Here is a 14124-nt window from a genome sequence, read left to right as displayed (position 1 = left end):
AAATTAAGTTAATTAGTAGCAAAAACTAGTCAATAATTAAGAAAATGATTAGAATGAAAATCTGTAGCCACTATGACTCTCTAGGATTGGAGTTGGCCACCCCTAATTTAGAGAAATTACAAAAAAAATCAAAGTGTCAGTGAGTACGGTGTCCTGCATAATCCAAAGGCAATTTGAAATGGGAAGAAATCTTGACAGGAAAAGATCTGGCAGACCCAAAGTCACAACCCAATCATAAGATAAGTTTCTGAGGGTCACCGGCTTGTGTGATAGGCGATTCTCACAGGGCACACTGGGACTTGTAGTTCGCTGCCTCAGTCCTTTTTGGTTCCAGGAGTGTCGCAAGGGGTGAAGAAGGGACTAGTGAGCTCTATTTCGTCAGGCTCCAGCCTTTCCCAGAAGTGCTGTTGGGTCACAGCTTTGGGACATCAGAAGCACTCCTGGGCTTTATATACGAAGGGGAGCCAAGCTAAAGTTAGAAAATGGGGTTTATTAGATAATGGAACAAGCTTTAACAAAACTGTTAATGTCATTTCTCAATGTAGTCTCCACCCTTCTCAATGCCCTTGCACTACCTGTCTGGAAGTGCCTGGACTCCAGCAGAATAAAAGGTTTTGTCTTGTCCTTGCAACCACTTGTGCACCGCTTTCTTCATGTCGCCATCTGTCTTGAATAGATGACCACGCAGATGTTTTTTTAGTGGTCCAAAAAGGTGTAAATCACACGGTGCCTCAAACTCCAGTTTCTCCAGACAAGCCTTGGTGTTCTTAGCAGTGTGTGATTGTCTTGCAGCAAAAGGACTCCTTGAAACAGCAGTCCCCGCCACTTGGCTCGAATAGCAGGCTTCATATTAGTCTCCACCAAGTCACAGTAACTTACACTAGTGACTGTAGTACTCCTCAGTATGTAGTGTTCAACAATAACTTGGGTGCACGAGTGGTTGCGAGGACAAGACATCTTTTATCTTTTACCTTTTATTCTGCTGGAATCCAGGCACCTCTGGGCAGGTGGTGCAAGTGCATTGGGAAGGGTGGAGACTACATTGAGAAATTACATTATCAGTTTTGTTAAGGTTCGTTCCATTTTCTAATAAATTCCATTTTCTAACTTTAGCTTGACTACCCCTCGTAAAAGGAGCTGCCTGGCGCAACTTGGAATGCCAGAGTCAGGTGGAAGGAGGACAAAGCTTGCAACAGGAGTGGAAGAGATGAAGACACAGTGCTGAAGAAAGAGAGAATTGCAGAGTAGAGTTGTGGTTGTGGGATGTTAAGCTATTATTTATAAGAGTCTCTCTCAATAAAACCCTTTGCTATCAGAGGAACTTGTGTCCCAGTCTTTGTGTCAGGTGTTTGAGAAGCTGCATCACCCCCTGGTGACCACTATATGTGTGGTGTGTGTACATATATATATATATATATATATATATATATATATATATATATATATATATATATATATATATATGTGGAAGAGAAGGTCTGTGATACGGTTTGCATATTTGCAGCTGGAGATCCACAAAGGGAGAAAAAATGAATCACGTATCATAAAGTACTTTTTATTCCTGAGCTTTCAACCCCTACCAGGGGTCTTCATCAGAGGGTAATGCTTAGACTTACAAGAATCAAAGGCAATATATAGCAACACATTAAGGGGAGTGGGGGGTGGGGGAGGTGACTAAGTCAGTATGATCAAGAGTAAAATTTAAGGCCAGTACTAAAAATGCCAGAGAGTTGGCTGAGTCTTGGCTATCAAATGAAAACGCCATCAACAGACACTTGGACATAAATCCAGCATATGCTAACTTAAGTAGAACATGTACATAATAAATAAACTATACAACCCCTCCCCCTTAATGTGTTGCTATATATTGCCTTTGATTTTTGTAAGTCTAAGCATTATCCTCTGATGAAGACCCCTGGTAGGGGTTGAAAGCTCAGGAATAAAAACTACTTTATGATACGTGATTCATTTTTTCTCCCTTTGTGGATCTCTAGCTGCAAATATATATATATATATATATATATATATATATATATATATATATATATATATATATATACAGTATATATATATATATATATATATATATATATATATATATATACAGTATATATATATATATAGTATATGTATGTACTGTATACAGTATATACATAGTGCCCTCCATAACGTTTGGGACTAAGACACATTTTTCCTTGATTTACCCCTCTGCTCTATAGTTTAAAATTACAAATCCTCAATTCAGATGTGATTAAAGTGCACATTGCATACTTTAATTTATGGGTATTTGCATACATTTCATGTAGAAATGACATGGGACTTTTTTGGATTTGGACTACAAGACAAATGGGCCTGAACTTAAAATTACTTAGCTGTGCTACACATGGTGCTGTTTCTAGTTATGTGTATAAACAGGGTTATATATTTCAGTAATTCTTGTTTATCATGGCACTGGAGAATGACAATAATGATGCATGCTCAGACACGCAAGTAAACGTTTCACTGTACTCTGTACATGTAACAATAAATATACATTTTATTTATATTGCACCTTTCTCATGCTCAACACTTCACTAAAATTCAGAAAGAACAACAGGGAAACACTGAATACAAATAATATCTGAATAAAACATTAAATAAAGATAAATAAAGGATATACAACGCATTTAAATAGAATAAGGGACAATAAACAGGAACAAAAAAGAAATACTAGATAGATAGATAGATAGATAGATAGATACAAGAAAACCCTGGGCATCTGGAAAAAGATCAGAAAGTCAGTATACAGTAAGTTATACAAATGAGTTTAAAGTTGTTTGTTGAAAGACTAGTACTAGTACTGCATAGGTTAAGATTTTGGGGGAAGTTATTTGGAACCTACATGTGCATCTATTTAAAAAAATGCAACCTTTTTTTTATATAATTATTAATCTCATCCATGTACGTCAATTATTTCCTGTAGACACTACTTGAAATGTAAAGTGTTTTTATAACTAGCAGCTTAATGTGTCATACAAACAGGATGGTAATCAACAGCACCAAATAAGGACGCACTGTACAATAGTTAAATTCCAACGTGGCCACAAGAGACCAGTTTCAATTTTAAATTACCCCTAATGTACAATATATTCACACGTCGAGTTTCCAATGGGGAAAGTAATGGCTCTCGGTTATTTATAAAGACAATACATCGGAACAGACCTCTGTAATATTCCAAAACCAGCACTCGCACATCGCTAGACCGTATGCTTTAATTTTTAAGAAACAGTAAAACCACGACAGAAAAAATATGCGCGACTAAGTTGCATTGTGCTCTAACGCACCCGCTGATCTCTTTTCTGTAACTTTCCAGAACCTCTTCCCAGCGTCCCCTGCGCGCCCAACATGGAGGAACTGACGGTGGAGGTTCGTAGCTCTAACGGAGCATATTACAAGGTATGTACATAAAGCATGCTGGTAACAGATAATTTACAACACCAGACGCTTAGAATAAGTTTAATTCTGTTGTAGCACATATTTCTTTACTCATAGGATCGTACTCGTGGGATCTTAACTTTAAATGTTTTACCGGAAAATGTATCCTAGCTGGAATGCTTAGGACGATTTTTTTGTTTGTTTGAGGAAACAATCATTATTTGCGCATAATAAGTCTTGTTTCTTTTCTGTGTTGTCCAATAAATATATCTTTGAGCCAGTAACACATTTATGTGGACCTGTGATATCGTGCTGCATAGATTTCGGCCTGGTGCCTTTCTAAGTGTGTTTTGTTTTGATCGCACGCACCTTTCACGCGGGCCTAAACAAAACGTCATTTCCAGTTCATATTATGTTATTATGAAAAAATACAAGATTATATGAAATATAAAATGTTTGACTGTGTGTTTTGTTCTCTAATGGTCATACCATGAAGTTAGAATTACTCCTAGTGTTGACATAAAGAACGAACCACGGAGCAGACTTTTCAAATGGGGTGCATTTACATTCTATTCATTAATTTGATATTGAGGTTTCAAGGAACTTTGGTTCGAGTTAACGGACTTTTTTATTGCATAAAAGATTATATAATAGAATAACGCACTTGATTTTTTTACCCGCACATCAGGTATTTCACTTTTAAGCAACCCACATGCTTTGTTATTTTTGTATTATACCTGTATTTATGTCTCAGTTAAGGTTAGGGATATAATTGCATTTTTTTCTCCATGAAATATTTTTTTTCTTTATAATGACACATTTACATTGTCATGTCACTTTTATTGAAGTTGTGCATAATATTTGAAAGTAACAAGGACATTGCAATAGAACAAGTTAAGTGGAGACTTATACAACCTCTAGTAAAGATTTCTACTTTACAGTGCCATGGTATTTCTACCCACAATTTAGTGAAACAAAATGCTGTACTGATTTAAGAGTCAACCAACATTATTTTTGATTAATTGTAGACAGTAGAAACCCCTTTAATTGACAGTATACAGTACACACAGGACGTTTTTTTATCCAGATAAACAAATTGACAACAAGAAGAAAGCAAATGTACCACACAGTGTTTCACCAAGAATTAAACTCAGATTTTGAGACCTGAAAAGGTATAAAGTCAGTGAATAAATACCAGTCTGTTAAAATGTTAACCTAGATGTTTTGGGTGAAAATAACTTTTTAACACATACAATCAATCGTCCAATTAAATTGTTGCTTATCTATTATTTGTGTGACTAGAATACTTGGTTTCTTTTAGAATGAAATTAAGGTCTCTGTTACACTGTTGGTCGTCATAGTTAAAATACTTTTTGAATGCGTCATATCTTAAGAGGGCACACAGTGCATAGCTGTCTCTTGTCAATTTCAAATTGTTGGCAGGTTCAAAGGATAGTGTTACTCTCTTAGTTTTATTTTTAACTCACTTCAGGCATGTGGGCAGTAAAATAAAAGAGAAGTCCTTTGTTTTTTAAAAGAAATATTTTGGCAAATGAGTTTAGAGTATAACTACAAGAATCTCAGATATTTATTTCAGTTCTCATTTTTCATTTAGTCATTAATTTTGTTTTTTCATTTTTTTATTTACGATTACTCATACCACATATGTCATGTACATTTTCAATTTAAGATAATTACATAGGCTGGCACAGTTGTACTGCAGTTTATGCCGCTGCTACAATGCCTAGGCTGGACTTCTAGCCTGGTCGCTGTTTGAGGAGTTTGCTTGTTTTTCATGTATGTATGGTGTTTATTTTCTTTAGGGAGGTTTTATTTTTCTTCATTATCTTAAAGGATGCAGGTTAAGTTCATTATCAAATCAAATTTTTCTTGGTTAAGTTTGTATAATGTGCCTTTGGCCTGGTGCTGGCTGAATATGATCTGGCATTCTGTGGTTTTCAGATTGGATTAAAAAGGAACAGTCGATGGAAGGACAGATTGATTTTACATAAAATATTTGCCTTTGCATTTTGGAGTTTTCCCTATTATCCCACTAATCTTTAAAGTAGAAAGTTCACATAAAGATTACTCGTTGTTATGGGGTGACATCTGCATTTATTTATTTATTGACTTACAGTATACTTTTTCATTTAATTCATATGTACATGTATGGACATCATTCATTTTTTAATATGTAGGTACATTTTCTTTTAACAATATAATTAAAGTTACGAAGAAAAGCCACTTTGAAAAATATTAGTTTTGAAAAGTGAAAGTGAAACATTAATATGATGTCAGCTTACAGATTGCGTGTGTGTTGATATTCATCATCTGTCTATCCATTCATTTTTGCAGCCTTCTTACAAAGTATACGCACAGTTGAAAGCCTCCTTTCCATTTTCTGCACCCACTTATGGAGTATCCAAAATTAAAAGGAAATACATACATTAAAATGTAAATGTGAAAACATTGTTGAATAATTGTCTAGATCAACAAGTAAATGAATGCTGAAATTTATTTGTGGTTTAGGTAACAGTTATTAATGTTAATTGCTAGCCAATGGGAACATTTACCCAATAATTCTAAATGAAAATGCCAGTGCACTTCATTTTTTCTTCTTTCTAGCTCTTATTTTGAGAGACATTTTAATGGAGAAGTTTCCTTATTACAAATGCTGATGAAGAGTGCTTGCTTGATTTTATTTACTTTTTCTTTGTTGTCTTATTTTAAACATTTATGGAACATATTTATCATAAAATACATAAGTCATATCATTTGTGGACTTACATGTACATTCCATAACCATACTCTGAAACTGTTTATAAAGAAAAAAATGGTGGGACGAGCTGGTGGTGTTTATAAAGCACTGAAGAAGAAAGATGTAAAACAAACCTTGTGACTCGATTGGCCACTGTTGAAAAGAACCTGTTACAGCTTCCTGATAACGGTAATGAAAGGGATGGTTGCAATACAATACAATTTATTTTTGTATAGCCCAAAATCAAACAAGAAGTGCCGCAATGGGCTTTAACAGGCCCTGTTTCTTCGAAGTCAAGGAAAAACTCCCAAAAAAACCCTTGTGGGGAAAAAATGGAAGAAACCTTGGGAAAGGCAGTTCAAAAAGAGACCCCTTTCCAGGTAGGTTGGGTGTGCAGTGGGTGTCAAAAAGAAAGGGGTCAATACAATACAATACACAGAACAAATCCTCAATACAGTATAAAAATTTAAATTTTACAAGTACGGACCAGAATTTACCAGTAGATAATATCACATAATATGATTTGGATTTGTTTAGAGTCCTGGAGACCTCAGCCATCAAGCTGCCTCCCCCATTTGGCCATTCCACAGCTGAAACATTGCTTAGCCAGCCAATCTGATGAAAGGACCCCTCTACCCCACGATTCCTGCGATCCTCCATCAGGGATGACTTTACCTTAGGCAGGCAAAACAACTTGGCAGGTGCTTACCTTGGTGGTTGTAGCATTTAATTATATTGCCTGCTTGTCCCAGCTTATTCTTTAAGTGTGTAAATCCATTGCTAAATTAAAATGTTATAAAGAGAAAGCAAACATGCTATATATTCATTGACATTCCTATACCAGCACTGACTAAAACGGATGAGAAAATATTTTTTTAAAGAATGTTGTAGTTCAGATTATAATACAGTAATCCCTCCTCCATCGCGGGGGTTGCGTTCCAGAGCTACCCGCGAAATAAGAAAATCCGCGAAGTAGAAACCATATGTTTATATGGTTATTTTTATATTGTCATGCTTGGGTCACAGATTTGCGCAGAAACACAGGAGGTTGTAGAGAGACAGGAACGTTATTCAAACGCTGCAAACAAACATTTGTCTCTTTTTCAAAAGTTTAAACTGTGCTCCATGACAAGACAGAGATGACAGTTCAGTCTCACAGTTAAAAGAATGCAAACATATCTTCCTCTTCAAAGGAGTGCGTGTCAGGAGCACAGAATGTCACATAGATAGAGAAAACAATCTCTAGCAAACAAATCAATAGGGCTGTTTGGCTTTTAAGTATGCGAAGCACCACGGAAACAAAGCTGTTGAAGGCGGCAGCTCACACCCCCTCCGTCAGGAGCAGGGGGAGAGAGAGAGAGACAGAGTTTGTTTTTCAGTCAAAAATCAATACGTGCCCTTCGAGCTTTTAAGTATGTGAAGCACCGTGCATCTTGTCATTTCAGGAAGCAGCTGCACAAAAGATAGCAACGTGAAGATAATCTTTCAGCATTTTTAGACGACCGTCCATATCGTCTAGGTGTGCGAACAGCCCCCCTGCTCAATCCCCATACGTCAGGATCAGAGAGTCAGCGCAAGAGAGAGAGAAAAGTAAGCAATCTAGCTTCTCAGCCATCTGCCAATAGCGTCCCTTGTATGAAATCAACTGGGCAAACCAACTGAGGAAGCATGTACCAGAAATTAAAAGACCCATTGTCCGCAGAAATCCGCGAACCAGCAAAAAATCTGCGATATATATTTAAATATGCTTACATATAAAATCCGCGATGGAGTGAAGCCGCGAAAGGCGAAACGCGATATAGCGAGGAATCACTGTAGTGGTATTCAGAAATCTGTTTCCTTTAGTGAGTGAGCAGGGGAAGATGTTTTTTATGTTCAAGTGCAGTTTGCTTTAAGTGGCAGATGTTGTTTCAACCTTATGAGGAAAATGAGGGCCTTGTGTACACTCATAAGCACTATTTGAATTTGGTGGTCTATATGGTACACCCCCAAAATTTGCGGGGGTTACGTTCCTAGAGCAGCGAATTTTGGATGTGGTTAAAAAAAATGCCAATTTTTATAGTTTAAAGTGCTTTGGGGGCATATTTAGGGTTTAATTTCAAACTCAGCTTAATACACTACTTAAAAATAAAGAATGTAAAGGTAAACCTGTATACTATACTGCTATGTCTCCCACAGTGCTAGAATGTAAATTTAATTTAAAATTCCGCTTAATACATTACCTAAAAATAAAGAATGTAAAGGTAAACCTGTATACTATACTGCTATGTCTCCCGCAGAGCTCGAATGTAAAATACAGATGTTACCGCTATATGTACTGTAATTAATTCAAGTGCATTTTCATTGCCAGAAGCCTTAGAAGGTGCAGGACGTTTCGGTTGCATCTTGGGGCTTTAACCTGTAAACTGCCACTTACTTGGGGGTTAATGCAACTCTGGACGTCAAATACTTTTTTGCTGCACTTTTGAAGTAAACATCAGAATTCACAAAGAAAAAGTGAAATTTTAATGGAACATATTTTTTTTCATGCAAAGAGCATCGCAATTACTGCAACACTGATCATTTTACACACTGCTAATGAACTGTAAAAACTATTTAAAAAACTACTGGAACAATATGTACAAGGTGCAACTGACGCCATGGATGAAATTCAGTAAATCACAGAGCCAACTGCGCTTGAACTGGCTGCATGCAAACACACAGAGGTAAGCGCTGATGCTTGCAGGCTGGTCTAGTGCAGCGGCTCAATCCCAGAGACTGTGAGGCTGCAGGGTCTCACGCTTTGGTCACAGAATTGCACAGAAACACAGGAGATTGTAGAGACAGGAACTTTATTTAAACACTTAAAGCAAACATGTCTCTTTCGGAAGTAAAATGAGCTCAGTATGCAGTTTTTCTTGATTAAAGAATAGACAAACATCATAGGGAAGCACAATGGGAGCGGGACCCCCAACAGGAGCAGAGGATGTCTGGGGGAGGAGAGAGAAACAAAGCAATCGGCCAAAAAGGACAGGTGCTGTTCAGACTTTTAAGTATGCGTTGCGCAAGAAGCATATCACGTGACAGAGCAGTCGCATGTAAGGGAGCAATGTGAAAGTAGTCTATCAGCGTTTTTTAAAAGGGGTTTTTTGAGGAGCGTCCGTGTCTTCTAGGGGTGCGTTCAGCCCCCCTGCTCACAAGGGTTGGCAGTGGTTGACAAAACGAGTAAGTACAGATAAACAGGAACTTGAATAGACAAATTACAAAAACTTTTTTTTTTTGATTTTGGTCACAGGCGTCCTTTTTAAAAGCCACACTGACATCATTTGACCCCAACAGCCCCTGCACCTTCAGCAGAAGACCAATCAGAGCCACTGCAGGAACTGCTGGGAGTTGCAGTTTCAAATTCTATTGGCTACTTTCAACATCCCAAGCCACATTTTCCTCTACAGTTGCTTCCTGTTCTCTCTACAGTACAGTATTGCTACGAAAAAAGTCGTAAAAATTGGCGGAGGATATTTGTGGTTTCCACTAACAATTTTTAGATAGGTTCTAAGGAAAAATCTGCGAATGACTGAGGCCGCTAACTCTGAACTGCAACTTTGCGGGGGTCTACTGTATCTTTAAACAGCAGAGCATTGAGCTTACGTTTCACCTTTGTTTTATCAGATGACCTGAATAACCCAATTTATCAACTGTAGGCACATCTGAAGAAGTAGACTGCTTTACTTTTGCTCTGATATTAAGTGGAACAATCTCCTGACCATCAAGTTATATTCATGTATTTTTACAAATTTTTACAAGTAGAAAGAGTGAAGGAGATAGTTAATTGTACTGGGTGGTTTACAAATTGTCACAAATGGAGATTTTGGAACTTTGTAATTTTTCATTTACACTGTTTTGTTATAATAGAATGATGTACAGTACAATACCATAATGTAGAAGTTTCCTTTTCAGGAACATTTATTAATCCGGTTTGGGGATGGGGTGTGCTAAATATGTTTTCTTTAAGAGGTTGGAATTTTGTAGCAAAAAACTGAAATTCATAAATATTTCTTGATTCAATATAAATTGCTGATTAGTTATTTGAAGAGTGTATAGCTTCTTGAATTTGGCCAACAGATTCATAATCAGTTTATTATCTGTCAAAGAAATCAGAGATCTGAATCTATAATAATAAAAGGCAAAGCCCTCACTGACTGACTCACTCACTCACTGACTGACTGACTGACTCATCACTAATTCTCCAACTTCCCGTGTAGGTGGAAGGCTGAAATTTGGCAGGCTCATTCCTTACAGCTTACTTACAAAAGTTACGCAGGTTTCATTTCGAAATTCAAAGCGTAATGGTCATAACTGGAACATATTTTTTGTCCATACACTGTAATGGAGGAGGCGGAGTCACGTATCGCGTCATCACGCCTCCTACGTAATCACGTGAACTAAAAACAAGGAAGAGATTTACAGCACGAGTCACACGCGGGAACGAAGGTAAATGACGTTAATTTTTGACTGTCTTTTAATACTGTGTAAGCATACATATTAACACATGTGCAATTAAACGTGTGCATTTACGGGGTGATTTCTCAGGCTTAAAACCTCACCTTTTATCAAACGCGGGAACAAAGGTAACTGACGTTGTTCACTGTCTTTTAATACTGTGTAAGCATACATATTAACACATGTGCAATTAAACGTGTGCATTTACGGGGTGATTTCTCAGGCTTAAAAGCTCGCCTTTTACTAAAAAGGTAAATGCAAAACTATTTTCAATCCGTTTATTGAAACGCTCCCGTTAAGGATTGCAATAACATATTCGCGAGAGAAAAGAACGAAGTAGGGGGAAATGGAGGAAGAGCCGCAAACAGCGAACAGCAAAAAATAAATTAAACAATTGAGAACGGAGCGACTTAAACATACAAGCATGTTCATAAGGGAAACAAAGCACGGTGTAAAACGTAAGTTTAAATTAAGTTTATAGAAACGCTCCCGCTGCGGATTGCAATAACATATTCGCGAGATAAAACTTTAATGAGAAGACACGAGGTATAAACGAACCACACGCCGTGGCGCAACGTTAGGGGCAACAGTTTCAACCATTCTATGATCTGCTTCTCGCAACTGAAAGACGGCACATGGCGGATGTTAGCCGACTTGCTGACCGCAACATTAGGGGCTTCAGCTATGGCGCTGACGCCACATCTCAGTGCCAACACTTTGCAGACTGTACTTAAAAGACACGCCCTCCTCACTGGACAGTTAAAAACACCAATCAAACTAACGATGACATCAAGTATTACCCAATCAAAAGTAGGAAAGGAGGCATCTTCATAAAATGCGTGTGGGATGATTTGCATGAGACGCTGCTTTAAAAAAAAAATGATAAAAAAAATACGGGATAAATCCCGTCCAGTATTGATTCAAACGGGACGCGCAATTTCATTCTCAAACGCGGCACCATTCCGTATTTTAAAGGACGGGTGGCAACCCTACAGTGCCAGGTAACCACCCATACAATCAGATTGTGATTCAGACTAGGAATGCAATGAATGTAATTACCCCGATCTACATACAAGGCGAAAGTCTTGCAACATTCAAAGATGATGGTTTGGAATAAGTACACCATACAACATAAAAGAGCTTATGAAGCCTTGAACCGAAAAAAGCAAGATCTCAGAGATCGTAAAAAAAAAAAATAGGAGGTAATGTCGTTTTACTCGCTGTAGATTTTAGTCAAACATTACCAGTTATTCCACGAGGGAGACCAGCAGATGAACTCAACGCGTGTTTAAAATCCATGCTTCTCCCACGCTCGGTTATATGTCGCGTGTTCTCGGGTAGGTGCACCAAAAAATTTATACATTTAAGCATGTAATGGGCAAACAAAAAATGAGGTATACCCGAAGGCACTGCAGTAGTACTTAATGTAACTTTACTTCTTAAATGTTAATGTTTTACTGTTTAATAATTTATACGCTTCTTATATGTTGTTCAAATTCTTTTATCAAAATACCACTGACAGCGCAATGCACGATAACATGGAGTGAATACACCATACGCATCCGCACACGGCTGCCCTGCTGTGCGCAGATAGGAGTTGATTCTACAATAAAATAAAATAAACATAAAAAGATAGTAGACGTGACGTACTATATGTGTACCACATTTGAAGTGTATAGGTGAAACGGTTTGCGAGGTACAGGTCATTTAAAATCCTGGACAGACACACAAATTGCCACGGTAGCAAATTACAGAAGAACATTTTACTGTTTAATAATTTATATTTATATGAAATGTGCTTCTTATATATTACTTCATATTCTCATATGATAATGATGTTAATGTTTATATTGATTTCTGTGTTATTAAAACTGCATGTATGTGTGTATATGTATATATATATATATATATATATATATATATATATATATATATACTAGCAAAATACCCGCGCTTCGCAGCGGAGAAGTAGTGTGTTAAAGAGGTTATGAAAAAAAAAGGAAACATTTTAAAAATAACGTAACATGATTGTCAATGAAAGCCCGTTTCAGTCAGTAAGTCTTATGTGTGTGTTTATGTATGTGTGTATATATATGTAGATGTGTATATGTAGATATGTATATATATGTATATGTATATAAATGTTTATGTGTGTGTGTATATTATATATATAATATATATATATATATATATATATATATATATATATAAAAAAGACAGCAACAGTTATAACAATGACAACACAATTACATTGACAATCATGTTACGTTATTTTTAAAATGTTTCCTTTTTTTTTCATAACCTCTTTAACACACTACTTCTCCGCTGCGAAGCGCGGGTATTTTGCTAGTTAGGTATATAAATGACAATTGGAACACTTAAGTTTCTGTCATGCTAATAGGGTATATATTTTATTTACATCCTGGGGATGTGGAGAGGGAGATGTCTTTTGAAATCCACAACCAGTTCAGCAGTTTTCATACTTAATTTCCATATTGCTCCGGACTGGCAGAGTTATCTGCACCCATACATTATGGCATCTCCTGTCTGTCGCTGAAATAGTCAGTCAGTATAGTGTCCACAGTTTTACATACAGTACTCTGCAAAAGTTTTAGGCAGGTGTGAAAAAATGCTGTAAACAAAGAATGCTTTCAGAAATATAAATAATGATTGTTTATTGTTGTCAATTTACAAAATGCAAAGTGAGCGAACAAAGGAAAAATCTAAATCAAATCAATATTTGGTGTTACTACCTTTTGCCTTCAAACCAGCATCAATTCTTATAGGTACACTTGCACAAAGTCAGGGATTTTGTAGGATTATAGTCAGGTGTATGATCAACCAATTATACCAAACAGGTGCTAATAATCATCAATGTCACACTTAGGTTGAAACACAGTCATTAACTGAAACAGAAACAGCTGTGTAGGAGGCTTAAAACTGGGTGAGGAACAGCCAAACTCTACTACCAAGGTGAGGTTGTGGAAGACAGTTTCATGTCATGGCAAGATTGAGCACAGCAACAAGACACAAGGTAGTTATACTGCATCAGCAAGGTCTCTCCCAGACAAATATTTCAAAGCAGACTGGGGTTTCAAGATGTGCTGTTCAAGCTCTTTTGAAGAAGCACAAAGAAACGGGCAATGTTGAGGATCGTAGACGCAGTGGTCGGTTAAGGAAACTTAGTGCAGCAGATGAAAGACACATCAAGCTTATTACCCTTCGAAATCGGAAGATGTCCAGCAGTGCCATCAGCTCAGAACTGGCAGAAACCAGTGGGACCCAGGTACACCCGTCTACACTCTGGAGAAGTCTGGCCAGAAGTGGTCTTCATGGAAGAGTTGCAGCCAAAAAGCCATACCTCCGACGTGGAAACAAGATGTATACATGATATCATTTTCATGATGATAGGAATGAAAGCATGTTATTAAACATGGGAACACGGTGGCGCAGTGATTGTTCATATCTCACGC

At 37.1% G+C, this 14124-nt stretch overlaps 1 protein-coding gene across 3 annotated transcripts in view; it reads left to right on the top strand.

Annotated features, from left to right (window-relative positions):
* The first annotated feature begins 3283 nt into the window (after positions 1-3283).
* fxr1 (FMR1 autosomal homolog 1) overlaps positions 3284-14124 on the top strand; it is a 128959-nt gene continuing 118118 nt past the window's right edge. For 2 of the 3 annotated variants that reach the window (XM_051922211.1, XM_051922210.1), the window contains exon 1: positions 3285-3435. In XM_051922211.1, coding sequence (XP_051778171.1) covers positions 3385-3435 — 51 coding nt within the window. In that variant the 5' untranslated portion in view covers positions 3285-3384. Of the gene's footprint in view, positions 3436-14124 lie in introns of all 3 variants that reach the window. The other variant, XM_051922212.1, reaches the window with a different exon arrangement.

Source organism: Erpetoichthys calabaricus, chromosome 2 (genome assembly GCF_900747795.2).
Source record: "Erpetoichthys calabaricus chromosome 2, fErpCal1.3, whole genome shotgun sequence".
Classification (NCBI taxonomy): Eukaryota; Metazoa; Chordata; class Cladistia; order Polypteriformes; family Polypteridae; genus Erpetoichthys; species Erpetoichthys calabaricus.
This window is presented reverse-complemented; position numbering and strand designations above follow the sequence as displayed.